At 40.6% G+C, this 20,082-nt stretch overlaps 1 protein-coding gene across 8 annotated transcripts in view; it reads left to right on the top strand.

Moving 5' to 3' along the window:
• The window catches only part of LOC139468327 (unconventional myosin-XV-like), a 159,419-nt gene that overhangs the window by 72,179 nt on the left and 67,158 nt on the right, over window positions 1-20,082 (top strand). For all 8 annotated transcript variants that reach the window (XM_071250222.1, XM_071250219.1, XM_071250225.1 and 5 more), the window contains exons 6-18: window positions 1,133-1,207; window positions 9,853-10,053; window positions 10,653-10,716; window positions 12,317-12,430; window positions 13,127-13,288; window positions 15,485-15,598; window positions 15,806-15,864; window positions 16,032-16,161; window positions 16,418-16,645; window positions 17,524-17,649; window positions 18,213-18,290; window positions 18,432-18,586; window positions 19,387-19,557. In XM_071250222.1, coding sequence (XP_071106323.1) covers window positions 1,133-1,207; window positions 9,853-10,053; window positions 10,653-10,716; window positions 12,317-12,430; window positions 13,127-13,288; window positions 15,485-15,598; window positions 15,806-15,864; window positions 16,032-16,161; window positions 16,418-16,645; window positions 17,524-17,649; window positions 18,213-18,290; window positions 18,432-18,586; window positions 19,387-19,557 — 1,677 coding nt within the window. The remainder of the gene's footprint in view (window positions 1-1,132; window positions 1,208-9,852; window positions 10,054-10,652; window positions 10,717-12,316; window positions 12,431-13,126; window positions 13,289-15,484; window positions 15,599-15,805; window positions 15,865-16,031; window positions 16,162-16,417; window positions 16,646-17,523; window positions 17,650-18,212; window positions 18,291-18,431; window positions 18,587-19,386; window positions 19,558-20,082) is intronic.

A 20,082-nucleotide genomic window follows, 5' to 3' on the forward strand; every position in this document is an offset into this window, starting at 1 on the left:
CGTTGATACATGTGCCATGTATTGACGTGTCAGACTGACATCTTACAACAAATACATTAAGACGTTTAATCATAAAAAAATATATTTGTTTTTGTTTCTTGGTCAATTATTTGAAACTTATACAACTTTACCTTAATTTGTAGCTTAATGGTTGTGTAAGAATATAATTAATAAGAAAATACCATTGACTGAATTTAACTTTTGTAAAGTTTGATTGGTTGATTCACTACAATCACAATATGTTCACAATGTTTAAATTCCCTTGGAATCTGGGATCAGGTAATTCATTGTGCCTCCAGCTTGATATTTGTTTGTTTGTTTGTTTGTTGTTTAACACCACACTCAGCAATATCCAGCTATGTGACGGCAGTCAGTAAATAATCAAGTCTGGACCAGACAATCCAGTGATTGACATTATGAGCATCAAACCATGCAATTGGGATACAAGACATGCATCAACCAAGTCAGCAAGCCTCACCACCCCGTTAGTTGCCTCTTACGACAGGCATAGTCACCTTTTACGGCAAGCATGGGTTGCTGAAGACCTATTCTACCCCGGATCTTCACGGGCAGTGATATAAAAGTGTGGATCAGAAGGCCACAATGGCTGCTCAGGATGGACTGTGTTAATGAGTTATGATCAGAGTTATGATCAGTGTGTCATGACCACCTCAACTGAGACCTATGCTATCACGATCAAGTCAGGTTGTGATCTGCAGGGTGTCATAGAATATTACCGATCAGGAATTTATCAAAGATTTCAGTGCAGTCAGATTGGGAAAAGTCATATAATTTGTTCAAGTTCTTATTTCCTAAATTCAGAGGTATTTTAATATTGAATTTTAACAATGTATTTGAAGCAATAACATTAAACTAAGCATTAAGGCCTCTTCCACTTTATTGGTCCTGTTATCTGTGAAATACAAGTCCCCTAAGGCCATAACATTAGTTAGAACTATAACAGCAGGAACTGGGAAATATTTAATTCCAATTTAGGACTTTTTTCTCACAATTGCTGTAGACTTGGGGAAGAATATCAGGTCTAGATAAATCCATGATATATAAACCCATTGACTAAGATTTTGGACTATCTGAAATGCGTGATATTGAGTACATATGCACAATGTTTCAGGCACCTGTTTGCTGTTGGCAGCACGTCCTACTGTAAGATGATCAAGGACAGTGAGAACCAGGTTATTGTCATCAGGTAAGGCGATCCGTAGTCACAGACAATACTCACATAACATGCCAAGACCCACATCAAACATATTTTATTCCTATGAATACAAAACCTCTATTACACCATTGCCTGAAATCCTATATTGCAGCTGTTGTCAAACTATAGAAACATTCAGAGTTTCAGCAGATGTCCACTGCACTGTCAACTATCCATAATTATTTGTGCTAGTAATAGTATCTTGCTACCCAAGCCTGTGCATGAGAAAACCTCACTCCTTTCCTGTGTGTGTTTGTGTCCACAGCTTCAAGTTGTCAGAGTTGTCGGAGAACATGATTTGGTAGTTGTCAAACATATTCATTTGAAGAGGCAAATCATTCAATGAATAAGCTCATGTACATTTTGATGGATTATTGGACCACCTCTGTAGTCTCGTGGTAGAGTGTCCGCCCAGAGAGCGGAAGGTCTGGGGTTCGATCCCCGGTTGCGTCATACCAAAAGACATAAAAGATGGTACTTGTTGTTACCCCGTCTGGCGCTTGGCATTAAGGGGCTAAAACAAGGACTGGTCGACTCGGAGTCAGTTTACTGTGCGGCATGGTAAATCAGTAAGCTAGCATTATGAAACGGCATCAGTCCGGACTAGTACAAGCAGCCACACATACGTGCATGCATGTCGCTATATAAGTGCAATAATCTTGGACGCGACGTTAAACCCAATTTCACCACAACGCACCTTATGGATTATTGCATTTAGCAATATTTCGATGTAGATTCTTTCGCTGTTATCTATAGCATGCTCTTTAAATAGAATTAGCCAATCCAAAACTACAATCCAAACAACATAATGCCAAACTGAAAAAAGAAGTTCAGTTTCCCCATATTAACCCGCTTGATAAAATGTATAAACTATTAAATGCATGAAGTGGAGTCAGTGAAGATGAGTTAGACTGAGTAAAGTTCCACACCCTATTCCCCTAAGAAGTCTCACGTTACAGCTCTGGGTATTCATGGTGTGTCAGACAATATGATTGAAATAAACTGGTGAAATTCAAACGGGTGCTAATCAGCTTATGGGTCTTGGTTCCCAACTGTGCATGTTGAGAACAACAGATGTTGGAGAGAACACAACACAGGAGAGGTGTGTCAACACGCCGCCCCGGCTACACCCTGGCAACATTGGTGCCAGAGAGAGGCTGGCTAACTGCTATGTGGGTTGTTGGGAGAAATTATAAAGGCTGACATTTCACTGCAAACATCAACTCCTGATAACATGTTTTCCCATAGCTTGAGAAGCTCAAACTATTTTTCATGTCATGGCTACAAATATTTGGGTTTCTTGTCTTTCTTTAGCACTTAAAGTTTACTAACTTTTTATCTTAATTTAAACAGTTAATTAATATTTACATGACCATGTAATCAACAGATGGGTGTTTTGTGTCGTTGCCTTACATTTCTGAAACTCTACCTCTTCTTTCACCCTGTGCGCTCGGCATTAAGGGGCTAAAACAAAGACTGGTCGACTCGGAGTCAGTATACTGTGTCTGAGTGGGGTATTCATGTTAAACTGCGGCATGGTATCTCAGTGGGCTAGCACTATAAATCGGCATCAGTCAGGACTAGAACAAGCAGCCACACACACACATGGCATGCACATAGCTGTATAAGAAGTGCAATAATCTTGGATGCGACGTTAAACCCATTCACCTCACCTCTCCTTATAGTTTTGCATTACACTATGCTCTTCCTGATCTGGGAAGACTTGTTGAGCCAGTTTGCTTGAAATCTGAAAAAAATTCAAAATAACGTAAATTGTGTCATACCCTCAAGCATGAGGTAGTTACATGCATGTGACCTTGTTTGTATCTGGGATGGATGGAGGCTTCCCTCCAGGGATGTCCGGGATGTTAACCCTATTTTGTTAGCTAATGCATTCAGGGGTGAAAAACATTAACATGAAGATTTTATAGCCTTGAAAGTTAGAGAGAAACATGGATAGCTTCAACCTGGTGTTGCCCTAACAATGTCATGCATGGTTATATGCCCTGTGGTGAAACCTTTCCCCCAGGGGTGGGGTGGTGGAAGGGTGGGGGTCTGTTAAGGGAGCATGAATGGGCACATTGTTAGACTACTTTATACTAGGATTTTGAAAAATGGGAACTGGGGGATTGGGGTGCACAGGTTGACCCTTAATGAAAAACTGCCCTGAATCCAAACTCTGGATCCATTAGTATTATAGGGTAAGGGAGATGGGTGGTGTGTTTGGGAGATGGGTGGTGTGTTTGGGAGATGGGTGGTGTGTTTGGGAGACGGGTGGTCTGTTTGGGAGATGGGTGGTATGTTTGGGAGATGGGTGGTGTGTTTTGGAGATGGGTGGTCTGTTTGGGAGATGGATGGTGTGTTTGGGAGATGGATGGTCTGTTTGGGAGATGGGTGGTATGTTTGGGAGATGGGTGGTGTGTTTTGGAGATGGGTGGTGTGTTTGGGAGATGGGTGGTCTGTTTGGGAGATGGGTGGTGTGTTTGGGAGATGGGTGGTCTGTTTTGGGGATGGGTGGTGTGTTTGGGAGATGGATGGTCTGTTTGGGAGATGGGTGGTCTGTTTTGGAGATGGGTAGTGTGTTTGGGAGATGGGTGGTCTGTTTTGGAGATGGGTGGTGTGTTTGGGAGATGGGTGGTCTGTTTGGGAGATGGGTGGTGTGTTTGGGAGATGGGTGGTGTGTTTGGGAGATGGGTGGTCTGTTTGGGAGATGGGTGGTGTGTTTGGGAGATGGATTGTGTGTTTGGGAGATGGGTGGTGTGTTTGGAAGATGGGTGGTGTGTTTGGGAGAAGGGTGGTGTGTTTGGGAGATGGGTGGTCTGTTTGGGAGATGGATGGTGTGTTTGGGAGATGGGTGGTCTGTTTGGGAGATGGGTGGTGTGTTTGGGAGATGGGTGGTGTGTTTGAAAGATGGATGGTGTGTTTGGGAGATGGATGGTAAGTTTGAGAGATGGGTGGTGTGTTCGTCAGATAGGACTTGAAAAGTTCACATAGATAGGCAACTAGTGTGGAGGCAGTCGATAAAGATCCAGCTATCCTACCTCAAGAGTTAGATAAGATGATACACACTGATGGTTGTGGAGATGACTTAATGAAGGGATCCCTGGTGTGTGTTGGGAATAGCGAGTGGAAGGCTATGAACTGCTGTGGAATGTCTGAGTGGCGAGAGGCAATGTGATGAGATTTGAGGGTGCGTGGGGGCCAGGTTTACTTTCCCGGGCTTGAGATGTAAGACGTTATGCAATTAAAGGATTAGGGTATTTGGAGTTTTATTATCACCCAGACAAAGACTAACAGATGGTATATAGGTCATATCACTCCAGTACACAGGAACATACAAGAATGATCACGGATATACCTGAACTGTTTATGCTTGATGGCGCTTCTAAAGGGTTCCCACCATGCAACGTGTATCTTTATTTTGGGCAAGGATCAAATGTTGTGTCATGAATTAACAAACAACACAAGCAGGAAGTATAGTGGAGATCATCATACTCCAGGGAGTTCTTCAAGGAAAGGGAGATAACTCCTGTCTTGAGTGAATAGTGTGGTATAAAGAGTAAACGATCCCCTCATAATAGAGGGATTAGATTCTGTATGAATTGTGTGAGCCTGTCCACTGGTCAAGCAGGTTTACTTTCGCTGAGCAGGTGGACATGAATTAGGTCAAATCAGTATATCGACTGTCGTGTGTGTGTACGTTTCAATGATTTGTAATAAATATTAATATGTATGCTTGATTGACATACACTTAATTATATATGACCACATTATTCTAGAACATCCAAACTGGATTATACTATAGATCAATATTGACGTTGAACCAAAACAATGTAGTGTGTTGAGGGCTGTGTAGAACATGTTAAAACATTCTACTCATTAGAGAGCCTCTGTTTAATCATCTTTATGAATATTAATTATAAATAATTTAATTATATTTATTTTGTTTACATATATTGACAGATCATCACTATTATTTGCATTGTAATTTGTAAAAACTGAAAAAGAAAATATAAAATTATATTTGATGACAAGAAATCAGTGCTTTTTATATCGTAATTTAAATTGTTTATTTAATTGTTTAATTGTTTAATTATTTGTTTGTTAATTCAAAATAACAATAGGAATCAGAGAATGCTTACAAGAAATATCCTCCGAGTGAATGCATAGAGGAAAAAATACAAAGTTCATCCTAATTGGACAATTAGAGATTGACATGACCAATATACAACAGCGGGGAAAAAACAACTATGTATAAAAAAATATTTGTCTTATTATTTTGCCTGCCATGCTCAGCTGTGTTCTATAATGCATGTGGGAAGATGGTGATGTATGGATTACCTCCCTGCTGTGACACGGTATGGTACAGGATGGAGTTAAGCATGCCACGGTTCACTTGTTGCCATGGTTGATTGTGTGGCATTGTGTGGCATCGTTTCATTATTCAAAATAAATCTCTTGAAAATTGTGCGGCCATTGTTTCCGTGTCTTGGGACAGATTCATTGAAAATACCTACTGATGCGAATCTGTATTTTGGGGTCTTTATTTTCTTATGAAACCACTCATGAACAAGCTTGAGAAAAGCTTGGTAGCATCTATCTCCCAGTAGACAGTTCAGTCGTAACTGTTGTGTCTCTTAACCATACCAGGGGGCACGGGTGGTCCAGACGTCTAAGGTGCCGCAATTCGACGTGCAGAGTTGCGTCCCTTGGGCAGAAACCTATGATTGTGGGTTCGAATCTCAGTTCGCCCCGATTATGTTTCTAGGTTTGTCAGCACCATACCTGTGCTCGTGGGTTTCACCGAAGTGGTAAACGTCTGAGACCTATATCACTTCGGGCCTTCCTCCCACATAAAGCTGACACACCGCGATATAACTGGAATACTGCTAAAATGCGGTGTTAAACCCAACTCACTCACTCACTCACTTAACCATATCAGGATTTCACCAATCATGGGTTTGAATCCCACATGGATCTTGATTATGATCCTTGGTTTGCTTGCACCATACCCATGCTTGTGTGGTGTAGCTAATTCCCCTTGTTAATGATGATGAAATAGGCGCTTAAAAATGTTTTCATTTCATATAAACATGGGAAAGAAAACCTGCTGTATATCATTATAAACTGCTTGTATTAGGGGAGAGGGAGGTGGTCACCTGTATTTAAGAAATAACAGACGAGGAGGAGTTGTTTATTGTAAATAGACACTACGGGGAAAATAAACAATGACCACAAGTCATTTATTTCAACTTTATTTACATCATCCCATTGGATGTTAATAAATTTTACAAGCTTTTGAAGTATTTACCCATATTTAAATGATGATGACTCCCTGAATACAATCTGACCGTGACAATGTCCATTTTATGAACATGGGGTTTGGTATTTCCTGAGTATTCTCACAATTCTCATGGCGATTATTTGTATCTTTTCTCCCAATTCAGATTGCCATATTTCGCCCACTTTTGAAATTGATAGTTTGGCCATAGATTTTTTATGCATTGCCCAGGTACATCTAAGGGGAACAACTCACTAGCCTCTCAAAAATAATGTTGTCCAATTTACGATGTGATCGAGTTGCGAGCATATGTTTGAATCTCCAGAAATGAAGTCATGATAGAACAATGTTTTATCGTGAAATAAACCACAACTCATTCTTCATTATTCTTTGGGATTTATCGTGTAGCTATCTGATGTATAAAACTAGACAGCACATATTAGGGAGAGCGTCATCTGTATATGATAATAGACACTGCTTGGTACTGGGTTAACATTCTCCAGCCTGGGTAAGGTTGTCATCCACTGACAGATAAGGATGTGGTTTATGACGCCTACTGACTGCAGACAGTAGCGACCCCTGTCGGTTCCTTTATGGGGCCCAGAATAGAACCAGTTCCCTGTGACTGATATCTGGGTTAGTGGGTTGCTGGAATTTCCCATATGGACAGAGTGCACATAGGTCATGCAGGTGACCCAGTCTGATTGGCTGGACAAGTTAGAAGTGAAGTGTCAACTAATGATTTAATTCCCTTCAAAATGCTACCTGAATATTAATCATATTTGCTTTGTAACATGAAACAATGTGCATTTTAAAAGAAGGAAAATATATGGTTAAGTAACTGATATTAATTCCTTTAAAGACTATTGATGAGAACTGTGTACCAGATACATGACGAGTTAATCCATGTTAGGTAGCGTCGATTACATGATAAATTGGCCTTTGTCTGACAATCTTACTCCAGAACTTCCAGAGGCGAGGGGGTTAACTGACTATCAAAGTCTAGTTTCCACCCTTCCTGAACTAGGCTGTGGCTCATTCGTAGCGCCACCAGTGGCATTTCGAGTTATGTCCCTTCTATTTCTCTACTGATGACAAATCAGATTTTACCTTCATATCACAAAACAAAATGGCGGTGCCCAGTCCAGATGATCTGATCGACAGTCAAGATCTATAGTGTAGTAAAATGAGGTGTTACCTTGCGAAGTGCATAAAATCACCTGAGCACCTTGACAAAAATATGAGAAGATTTGGAAAATATCTGTCGACGCTAATTTGACAATACACGTGCTTTGCAAATCCTGCAGTCGACCGAAATCTGCACGTTGAATCCGGATTTTGATTGGACTCTACAGAGACTCGTAAATCCAGCCAAAATGTAACTCCATAATTGCAGCCTAGTTCCACAAGGGTGGAAACTGGACTTTTATAGTCAGTTAACTCCCTTGCCTCTGGAAGATGTCCAGAATCTGTGTGGAGGAAGTCTGTAGTGGACAGATTTTTATTGGACAGATAAATTCATGTTGTAAAAGTTGGGACCATAAATTTGATCTGGTATTGTCAGAGATAGCCATAAGTCACTGTGTCTGGACTAGCTGTCCATGGATAATATACATGGAAGGCAGGTTACTGCATACCTATATCAACCTGGATATGGAACACTCCACCTGTCACTTAAGTATCGGAGTTGTTTACATAGGTCATAACATTATATATATACTGCAGGTTTGATATGACACTAGTATAATCATCATAGGTTAGGCCAGAGTTCTTATTAAACTTGGTTTACAAATTAATCTGCCGACTCCCAAAAATTTAAATCAAATGAAAAGCAGTGTTTTTTGTATTCTGTCTTCTAGAAATAAGTAAAATGTAGAAAAAAAACTGACCTCATTCATTGTCACTATCAATATACAATATAAGTTACTTATTAAAAAACTACATCTACATGTTTATCTAAAAACTTTCAAAAGGCAACAAATTATGATGAACATGGAGAGGAAATATACAAAATATTATTTGCAATTGGAATTGATTTTTTTGATTTTTTTGACCTACCAACCTGAATTTTGGGGCCAAACAAAGAGAAGAAAAATCTGGCCTTGCGTTTGTGCAGACAGTGGTATAACACTTATATATTCACCTCACAGACTAGATCTGCTCTGGTATGTTATAGCATATGTTCAGGAAGGATATATACAGTACATGGTTCTCCACCCCTTCTGTGTGTATCATGTTGGGAGGCCAGGTGATTTATAACCCCATGTTGGTTGCCAGGAATCCCAGCAATAAAGATAACAAACTTGGAGAACACTCGAAGCTCAAATTCCTCTGAAAAGAGCTATGTAAATGAGATAATCTAATGCACATCTTCCAAGAAATTAGAAATAAACAAAAGACGATGAACAGTTTAATAACAGTTATTGTGACAGATGCTAGACTTACATGAAAATGTATGCTTTTTTAACTGTCAGAAACACCTCTCTGTATATATAAATTACAGAAATGAAATCCAGTGAGTTTGCTGGGTCCAAAATTCATGAGAACATTTTCATGATTTTACTATATTTTTAGAGAATATTTATAGGCCATTCATCAAAATTATTACCAAAACAGAAAAAATATCTTTCTGACAGTTTGGATGACAATGAGTCAATGTGTTTGAAAACGAACCAATAAAAAAAAAGCGGGAAATGTCATTTATCACATTTATGCATCTTACTCCCATCTATCATGCCTATTTCAATGGAAAAAAAGTCAATGCAATCAGCAATGATACACTCATACACACCAGACATGTGACTTGCAGCCACAACATGGAACCATTCCCTACCTTCTATACCTCTTTATTGCATGATTGTTTGTATAATACTTCAATATTGTCTCTCTTGTCCTGAGAGTGGAAGGTCCGGGTTCGATCCCCAGGCACGTCATACCAAAAGACGTTAAAATATAGTACTTGTTGTTACCCTGTCTGGCGCTCGGCATAAAGGGGCTAAAACAAGGACTGGTTGGCTCAGGAGTCAGTATACTGTGTCTGAGTGGGGTATTCATGTTAAACTGCGGCATGGTATCTCATTGTGCTAGCACTATAAACTCAGTATTAGTCTGGACTAGTACAAGCAGCCACACAAACACACACACACATACACACAAGAGCATGCACACATCACTATAAAAGTGCAAAAATCTTGGAGACGACTTTAAACCCCATTCACTTCACCTCTTATCCAAGGAGCCATAATGACTTAAGACTGGTATTGTGTGACCATATTTGCTGTGAAGCACAAAAATGAATTTAGTAAGTCATCTGGACACTGTAATTGTGAACACACTGATATTGTTATCGTTTCAGTGGTGAGAGTGGCGCTGGTAAGACAGAGAGTACCAAGCTGATTATGCAATATCTGGCGGCGGTGAATAAATCCCGTAACAACCTCATCACAGAGCAGATCCTGGAGGCTAACCCACTCCTTGAATCCTTTGGTAATGCCAAAACAATACGCAACGATAACTCAAGTCGATTTGGGAAGTACATAGAAGTCTTCTTCAAAGAGTAAGTAGTAGATGCTAAAGCTATATTTCACTTCTATAAATTGAGCTGGTACTTGCTCCGAGATGATTTTTTTACTTGAGAAGCCGAAAGACTGCAGTGTTTAGGCCATATTTCGATACTCAATCAAAACTATTTTAAGTAGTCATGAACTTTGGTTTGACATTGCAACGTTGGTACTTTTTAAAATTAAATTATGACCCATGGATGTGATTAATGTAAACTTAATGGTTTTGAACTGATGAAGGATGAACTTGGGCTGAATCTGTCTTTCAGGTACAATTTGCTAATTTTTGTGAATGTTTTGATTGTGTGGAAAAAACTGATGTGTTGCTGAATTATATAAATTGGCCAAATACAGTAAACTACGGTTATAACGAACTCAAAGGGACCACTAATTTTAGTTTGTAAAAAATATAATTTGTTATAAGTGTATATATACAGCACATATACAACCGATGGCTTGGACCAAAATAACAGTTTGTTATATCCGTCAGTTCGTTAAAGCGTGTTCGTTATTGCAATGCTATGTTTAAATTGTATTTTATTGTATGTATTACATTTGTAAAGTGGACTGAAATTGCACAAATTCTGTTTTTCAGTGGATCTATTGTTGGTGCAAGAACACTTGAATATTTGCTGGAAAAATCCAGAATTGTCACCCAGGTAGGTTGTAGAACATTGTCCTCAATGAGAAGCAAGTTTTGAAATTCATTTATGGTTGTTGTCAGAAAAGATGGCAAAGTTAACTTGATATGTATAGTCAGGACTTATGCCTATTGAATACAACACAAGAATGGGTTAACAACCCAGTGGCTTAGAGATTTACCCCCTGACCTGACAGAATAGATTGTTTGACACCCTCGGACTCTTTGGTTAACAGAATTTCATGTCTCAATGAATGTTTTGTTTGAGGCCGTCTCCGTCGTCTAGTGGTAGAGTGTCTGCCCGGAGAGCAGAAGGTCCGAGGTTTGATCCCCGACCGCGTCATACCAAAAGATGTTAAAAGATGGTGCTTGTTGTTACCCTGTCTGGCGCTCGGCATTAAGGGGCTAAAACAAGGACTGGTCGACTCGTAGTCAGTATAATGTGTCTGAGTGGGGTATTCATGTCATATTGCGGCATGGTATCTCAGTTGGCTAGCACTATAAATCGGCATCCATCTGGACTAGTAGAAGCAGCCACACACGCGTAAATGCATGTCGCTATTTACCGAGTAAGTGCAATAATCTTGGACGCGACGTTAAACCCCATTTCACTTCTCCTCACTTTGTTTGATATGTTTGAGACTTGCATACGTTTGACCAAAAAGGACAGTGTAAGCTGATAATCATGTTATTTTATTGAGAAAGGTTGTGTATATAAGTTCTTGCTGTATGTTATCCACCTGTGACTATATATTTGCCTCTTTGACATGACAGCTGATTGAGACAGGCCTGTGTTAGCCTAGGGTAGGGGGTTGTTTTGTCCATGCTTGGGGTTGGCGATATTAAGAGTGCTACATGTTACCGACATCCACAGCTATACTGCCCACTACCTCCAACATGCTGATTAACATGTTAGCCGTCAGAGTGTGGACCTCTCCTTAATCACATGTGGCAGGGCCCTGGAGCTGTGTCAGGCTGTGTATGTTCATGTAACTGCTGGAGACATGGTGAGAGAAGTTCCCCGACATTAGGTATTGTTCACATCTTGGCGATGTTGACAGGTGCAGGTGTGTTTCATATGCATTTCCAAGGTTAAGGTGACAGTTGGGTAGCTTAGTGGTTAAAGGGTTCACTTGTCACACTGAGGCCCAAGGTTCGATTCTCCACGTGGGTATAATGTGTGAAGCCCAATTCTTGCATCACGCACAAAGATATTGCTGGAATATTGATAATAGTGACACAAATCTACTCACTCACTCACATAGAAAAAAAGGATCTTGTATTATATTTGAAATATGATAGGGTTTGTTAGTGTATGTATGCAGTATTTATAAGTAACAATATACCCACTTTAAAACATAACAAAACTCAAATTATGATGTCCCCCCCCAAAAAAAACCCAACCAAACAAACAAAAAAAAAAACCCCAAAAATATGTGACAACATTAATTCAATCAATTGATAACTGCAGAGCATACTGGGAGGTTTTTTACATCTTCTGCTGAAGATACAGTAGAGTAGATTCTTACCAGTAAGAAACTTAAGGAAACAATTGTATTCCCACAGACACTTGGTTTTCAACTATAAGCTGTATGGTATGTCTGTCTTATTCTCACCAGGCATCGGAAGAGCGGAACTACCATGTTTTCTACGAGATGCTGGAATCGATGTCAGATGAACAGAAGTCCAAATTTGGCCTTCAGACGGCCCCCAAGTACTTCTACCTCAACCAGGTGAGCGATGCAGCAGCTTCATAATGTACAAGGGGGCACGGGGGGCCCAGTCGTCTAAGGCGCCGCAATTCGCTGTGCAGAGTTGCGTCCTTTTTGCACGCCAGAAACCTATGATTGTGGGTTCGAATCCTGGTTCGCCCCAATCATGTTTCTAGGTTTGTCAGCACCATACTCGTGCTCGTGGGTTTCACCGAAGTGGTAAACGTCTGAGACCTGCATCACTTCAGGCTTTCCTCCCACATTAAGCTGACATGCAGCGATGTAACAGGAATAATGTTAAAAGCGGCGTTAAACCCAACTCACTCACTCACTCATAATGTACAATAAATACATCATGAATATACAACAAAAGAGGTTTAATTTTTATCAGTGTTGAGTGGAAAGCCTACTGCCTATATATCATGCTCTGAAGTCTCCACTACCCTGTAGTTGAAGTATTTGCTAATAATGTGGAAGTCCAAGGTTTGATTCCCAAACATTGGTGTGCCAAATCTTGTTGTTCACTTGTGTTATAGTCCTGGTGGACTAATGCTCTCAGAGGTGTACAATTCACTCGCTCCCTCGCTCGCTCACTCACTCACTCACTCACTCACTCACTCACTCACACACTCACTCACTGGAGCTGAGATGATGCAAGAGAATGACATATTGCAGAATGTTCCATGACATTGATTCTGTGACATCTTCTCCACACAGGGTGGGAGTTCCGTGCTGCCAGGTCGGGACGATGCCGAGAACTTTCGCAAGTTGCAGTCGGCCATGGACATCCTGAGTTTCCAGAAGCCAGAGAAGGAAACCATCTACAAGATTCTGGCCTCTGTCCTCCACATTGGAAACATCTACTTCCACACACTGCTGGTAAGGAGGAACACTCAGCCATTGTGGGAATCACTGGTCACCTTTAGTGCTGAGTAACCAGGCACCTGCTCCAAGCCATCTGGGCACTAGGAGGACAGAAACTCCCATAGACTGACGACATGACTCCAAGATTGCTTTAAAAAATGAGGGCCGGGGCACCATTCCACAAAATGATCTTAGCGCTACGACTATCGTAAGCCAGTGTTCAAATATGGGAGTTACGATCACCTTAGCGCTAAGATGGCTTTATGGAACGGGGACCTGGACTTAAATTTTGTTAATTCATCGGACCTAATTTATTTGCAAATATATGTAATGATTACACCAAGGAATAATATTCTTCTTTATTATACACACACAACTGTTCATGGCTACTTCTTGCCCCTTATCAGGTCAATATTCCTTGTCATAATACCGTATTCGACATATTAAGCGCCCAGGGCACTCTCAAAATTAGAAATAGGGTGCTCTTATTAGAATATTATTTTGGTGAAAAACAACAGGGTTAATAGATCGTAAATTTTGTGGTTTATGCTGACAGCCTGAAATGTTTATATACGACAGATGTATTTTTCCAGAATCTAATTTCCCACAATTAAGGATGCATATAACACACGTATTATACACGAATAAATAAGTCTTGTGTATATTGATCAATAAGAAGGGGTGCTAATTGGGATTGTTCACTAGCCTATATATTATACACAAGAAATTGTCAATGTCTGTGATGTGTGGCTTTTGGAGGCCTTTCTTTCATGCACCATTATAGGGGCGGTCGCGTAGCCTTCTGGTTAAAGCGTTCGCTCGTCACGCCGAAGACCTGGGTTCGATTCCCGACATGGGTACAATATGTGAAGCCCATTTCTGGTGTCCCCCGCCGTGATATTGCTGGAATATTGCTAAAAGGGTTGTAAAACCATACTCACTCACTCACTCATACACCATTATGAATTGTTGAGTCGTGTTCCAGCACAGACCAACAAACTATTAGTCATTCCACTTACCCTGTGTTATCAGTGGAGGAACACATCAGCAGACAATGTGTGTGTTCAATAAAGTGTAATAGTAATTAGGTCTGTGGGACATAGTATGTTGAAAACATTATTCTTTAGAATGGTAACAAAATACAAGATTCCAATCCAGTAATTAGGTCTGTGGGACATAGTATGTTCAAAATATTGTTCTTTAGAATGGAAACAAAATACAAGATTCCAATCCAGTAATTAGGTCTGTGGGACATAGTATGTTCAAAATATTGTTCTTTAGAATGGAATCATAATACAAGATTCCAATCCAGTAATTAGGTCTGTGGGACATAGTATGTTCAAAATATTGTTCTTTAGAATGGAAACAAAATACAAGATTCCAATCCAGTGCTTAGGTTCAACATAATTATCATGCTGATGTTTTTAGGAATATTGATTTGCTGAATATTTTCATCCATGAATGTGATCCCTTTGTTGTTTCTTCCAACTGAGTTTCATTTAGAATTGTAGACACCTTTATACAAGTCTCTCTTTGAAGGTATTGAGATTATGATCAGTATTTGTGTGGAAACATTGAAATGCAGATAGGATGAACAGCTGTGCACCACTTGGAAACCAGCCTGCCATTCCTCAATTACCTAGTTTGAATGTGATTGTGAATATTCTTCATGAATTAAATTATGTATGAAATAGTTTAAATTATGTACAAAATTATAACAGATGAAATGAATTTCAAATTTAGGGATTGTTATGTTATGATGGAAATGTTAGATCCCCCCCCCCCCTCCCCCCCCCCCTTCTCTTTTGTTTGTTGTTTAACGCCGCACTCGGCAATATTCCAGCTATATGAATACGGTCTGTAAATAATCGGGTCTGGACCAGACAATTAAGTGATTGACATCATGAGCATCATTCCACGCAATATGGATACAATGACATGTATCAACCAAGTCAGTGAGCATGACCACCCGATCCCGTTAGTCACCTCTTACCACAAGCATAGTCACCTTTTACGGCACGCATGCTGTATGCCTATTCTACACCCACAATCACACACACAATCACACAATCACACAATCACACCAATCCACTAACCCTCCCCAACACCTCACACCCGCTTCTCTGAATCTGCCATTCATAGCTCACTCCATTCTTCTGTTAAGTGTGACTGTGTATTTTGGAAGCATCATATGGGAAAACTTTATTTCAGATTGATAACCATGACACAGTTCAGCTTGGCAGTGATGCGGAACTCAAGTGGGTGTCCTACCTTCTGGGACTGTCTGAAGACTGGTTAAAACAGGCACTCACCAGCAAAATCACGGTCAGTGCCTAGTTTACTTCTACTTACTGTGTCATGTCTTTTATTCTAAAATTGAAATGCTGCTGGGTAGCTCAGAGCAGTTTGACAGAGCATTGTAATGGATAGATGAATGTGACAGTTACCATGCACATCGGACATTTAAAACATTCTACAATTGGAATGATAAAAAATGACCCATGTTGTTTCAGTTTCAATATTATGTTTCAGCAAGCACGAGGGGAAAGAGTTGTGTCCCCTTACAACATGGACCAAGCACTTGATGCAAGGTGGGTTTCACAGATGTGTTGTTTTTTTTCAAATTAGATGGAAGTAAGTCTTTGTATTGAATATTTAAGATATCTGTAATGATTCTCAAAAGAAAAATTAAAAGAATAGTCATAAAATATTCAGAGTTAACATGTTGTTTTATGGCTTGTGTATTTGTGCTTTACAGGGATGCCATATCCAAGGCTCTGTACAGTCGCCTCTTCTCGTGGCTTGTAGAGCGTATCAACCAGATCATATGTAAGGCAGAGCGAGAAAAGTCAACGTCACTAGCTGTTCTTGACATCTTTGGATTTGAGGTAATCGGCTTTCTTACAGTATCTTCCTCTAAAGCAAGCAATATGACTATCTATGATGTGTCATGCATAATTATCCTCAGAACTAAGCAAATAGAGCTATCAAGCAGTCAAATTAAAGGGAGATCTATGATGAAAATGTCTTTCCTGTCATCTGGTTATTGAAGGGATGAATGAGCGTGTCCTTGAACAATCTGTATAGCGATATTTTAATGAGCGTCTCCAAGTCCTCCTCTAACATTACTATTGTTTCTGCCAGGACTTCCTCCTGAACAGCTTCGAGCAGCTGTGTATCAACTTCGCCAACGAGACGCTGCAGTACTTCTTCAACCAGCACATCTTCCGCCTTGAGCAGAAGGAGTACCAGAAGGAGAAGATCAAGTGGCAGAACATCGACTTCCGTGACAACCAGCCCACCATCGACCTCATCTCCAGCAAACCTGCTGGCATCCTTCACATCCTGGATGATGAGTGCAACTTCCCCCAGGTCAGTAGCTGTACTATCAGCAGGTGCTTGCTGGCCTACTGACTATTGAGACAGAGTGAGTGAGTGCAACTTCCCCCAGGTCAGTAGCCGTACTATCAGCAGGTGCTTGCTGGCCTACTGGCTATTGAGGCAGAGTGAGTGAGTGCAACTTCCCCCAGGTCAGTAGCCGTACTATCAGCAGGTGCTTGCCTGCCTACTGGCTATTGAGACAGAGTGAGTGAATGAGTGCAACTTCACCCAGGTCAGTAGCCGTACTATCGCAGGTGCTTGCTGGCCTACTGGCTATTGAGACAGAGTGAGTGAGTGAATGAGTGCAACTTCCCCCAGGTCAGTAGCCGTACTATCAGCAGATGCTTGCTGGCCTACTGACTATTGAGGCAGAGTGAGTGAGTGCAACTTCCCCCAGGTCAGTAGCTGTGCTATCAGCAGGTGCTTGCTGGCCTACTGACTATTGAGGCAGAGTGAGTGAGTGCAACTTCACCCAGGTCAGTAGCCATACTAACGCAGGTGCTTGCTGGCCTACTGACTATTGAGGCAGAGTGAGTGAGGGAAGGTGTTTCGGTTACATGAGACAGCTTGATGTGAGGTCATTTAAATACTTTGATGCACTAGGAACTTCAGTATGGTGTTGACCTAGTGTCATAATCATAATGAACAAGTGTGGTATCAAATTTGTCACCTTGGGTCCATCTGTGGTTCTGAAGGGGAATACTACTGGGCAGCTTGGAGCACTTTGACAGAACATTGTAGTGTATATATTCATGTCATAATTACCACACGCACTTTGGACATTAACATTAGCAATGTTGTCCAGACACTTGTTGAGGGTTATAGTTCCGCTGCTGTTGTGTTTACCTTCCTGTTTCCCTATGTTGTAGTCCACCGACATGTCTTTCCTGGAGAAGTGTCACTTTCACCATGCCCAGAACAGTCTGTACGAGAAGCCGCGCATGTCCGACCCTGAGTTCCACATCACTCACTATGCCGGCAAGATAAAGTACAATGTAAGCTGATTTGTTTGTTTGGTTTGTTTGTTTGTTGTTTAACCCCGCACACAGCTGTATTCCAGCTATATGACAGCGGTCTATAAATAATTGAGTCTGGACCTGACAATCCAGTGATTGACATCATGAGCATCAATCCACACAATTGGGATACGATGACATGCATCAACCAAGTCTGCAAGCCTGACCACCCGATCCTGTTAGTCACCTCTTACGACAAGTATAGTCGCCTTTAATAGCAAGCAAGGGTTGCTGAAGACCTATTCTAACCTGAATTTTCATGGGTGGTGTGTGCTGATAGTAATGCGACACTGTGTATGTTGCTAATAATGCGACACTGTGTATGTTGCTAATAATGCGACACTGTGTATGTTGCTAATAATGCAACACTCTGTTATTGCTATTAATGCGACACTGCGTATGTTGCTAATAATGTGACACAATGTATGTTGCTAATAATGCGACACTGTGTATGCTGATAGTAATGCGACACTGTGTAGGTTGCTAATAATGCAACACTGTGTAGGTTGCTAATAATGTGACACTGTCTCTACATCATGCAGGTCCAACACTTCCTGGAGAAGAACAAGGACACACTACGCAGTGATGTGGTGGAGCTCATGTGCGAGAGCAAGAACAAGGTAAACACTTATATCTTGTCTCCAGTCATAAAGTCTCTGTACTAGCAAGTGTCACTGTGTACCAAAATAACATTCAGATGACCTGTGTTGTTCACCATGACTGTCTTGGGGATAGGCTTTCATATTATGTGTGTCTTTCAGTTGATTGCTCAGATGTTCAAGGAGTTACGAGATCGCCACATCACAAAGACCCTCAGTAAGACCACCGGGCGATACGTTACACTCAAACCCCGCACATCAACAATTGGAGCAAGTTTCAACGAGAGCCTCATCTCTCTTATTGACACCATGTCAAGGTAAACTTTCACGATGCTGAAATGAACGATACATTTGATTAGGGAATCAATTCAATCTCATTAAAATCAGATTTTAGTTTTCGCTATTGCTAAACATCCCTTTACGGGTCACGTCAGAACGACCTTTCGTCCAACCAATCAGAGCGTCGCTTACCAGATCATGAAAGTTGACAGTCGGAATGTGTTTTCTGATCATGCAACCACGATATATTTAACATGGGATATTCCGAACGACAGTTACGGGTTTTATGATTATATCCATACAATCTAGGCCATCTATGAGCCATTCCAGAATGTTCTTCTTATCAGTTTTAAAATTTTTAATCGAGAATACGTCAAAATATGTTTCGAAGCGTAATCGCCAGTTGGAAACTAGTGTCGTAAAGCTCGAGAAAGCTGCCTTCTGATTGGCTAATGTCGATTTCTTGTCAGTCATTTCATTGGTCGGTCAAAATTCGCAAAAGGTCGTTCTGACGTGACCCGTAATGGGATGTCCTCAGATCTTTGTTTAGCCGTAGCGAGAACTGAGATCTGATTTTAATGAGATTGGGAATCAATTTGCTTTTACAATTTGCAGAAATTCTGCCGTTATTTCTCGTTAAAGATAATAAAGATTATGATTAAGAAACAAAAAATTGTCATTGATTCCAGTTCACAAACAAAACTGAAGAACATGTTGCATGTACAACAATGGCCATGACCGCTTCATGCCAACAAAAGTTTTGCAATCACATAGAAATCAAATTCTGTATAACCATTTTTGTGGAGTCATGGTGTAATTTGAATTACATTTCCTTCAGATGTAACCCCTACTTTGTCCGCTGTATCAAGCCGAACACAACAAAGGCAGCGATGGAGTTCGAGGATCGCGTTGTCATGGAACAGCTTCGTTACAGCGGAATGTTGGAAACGATCCGCATCCGCAAACTGGGATATCCAATCAGGATCAAGTTCACAAATTGCATTGAAAGGTGAATAAAAAATGTTTTGTTTGATGAGTGAAAATCTATTCAATTTTGTGGCCCAAAATACATGCAGCGACAGCAATCAGTTGTCGATAGTGTTCCAATAGATGAGAGAGCTGGTTGTCTGACTGGTAGCACTCACAGGGTTAATGTATGTGCTCATGCCGTCGACCACTGGTTTTGTTGCTCCAGACACATTCTTAAGTTTATGTGCTGGAGCTTAATGTAAAACAGCATTTATGCTTGGTGTTGCATGTAAAGATATTATAAGTTGTAGCAGGATCACAAGGGTTAATGGGGTTTTATGTTTTTTATACCATGAGCCGGGGCAAGCGGTAAAAAACATAAGGTGGGATGCATAAAACCCCATGTACCCCTCGTGATGCTGCTACAACAAATTTATCTTACCGACATGTTTTAATGTGACACTGTAAAAGAATTCAAACAAACTCAAAATTAATGGAAAACAGCTGTTCGATTGAGCTGAGTTTAACTTGAGCTATCTCACGTGGCTTCCTTTGACTTGAGGCA

Source organism: Haliotis cracherodii, unplaced genomic scaffold (assembly GCF_022045235.1).
Source record: "Haliotis cracherodii isolate W230 unplaced genomic scaffold, xgHalCrac1.p SCAF_2, whole genome shotgun sequence".
NCBI classification, from domain to species: Eukaryota; Metazoa; Mollusca; class Gastropoda; order Lepetellida; family Haliotidae; genus Haliotis; species Haliotis cracherodii.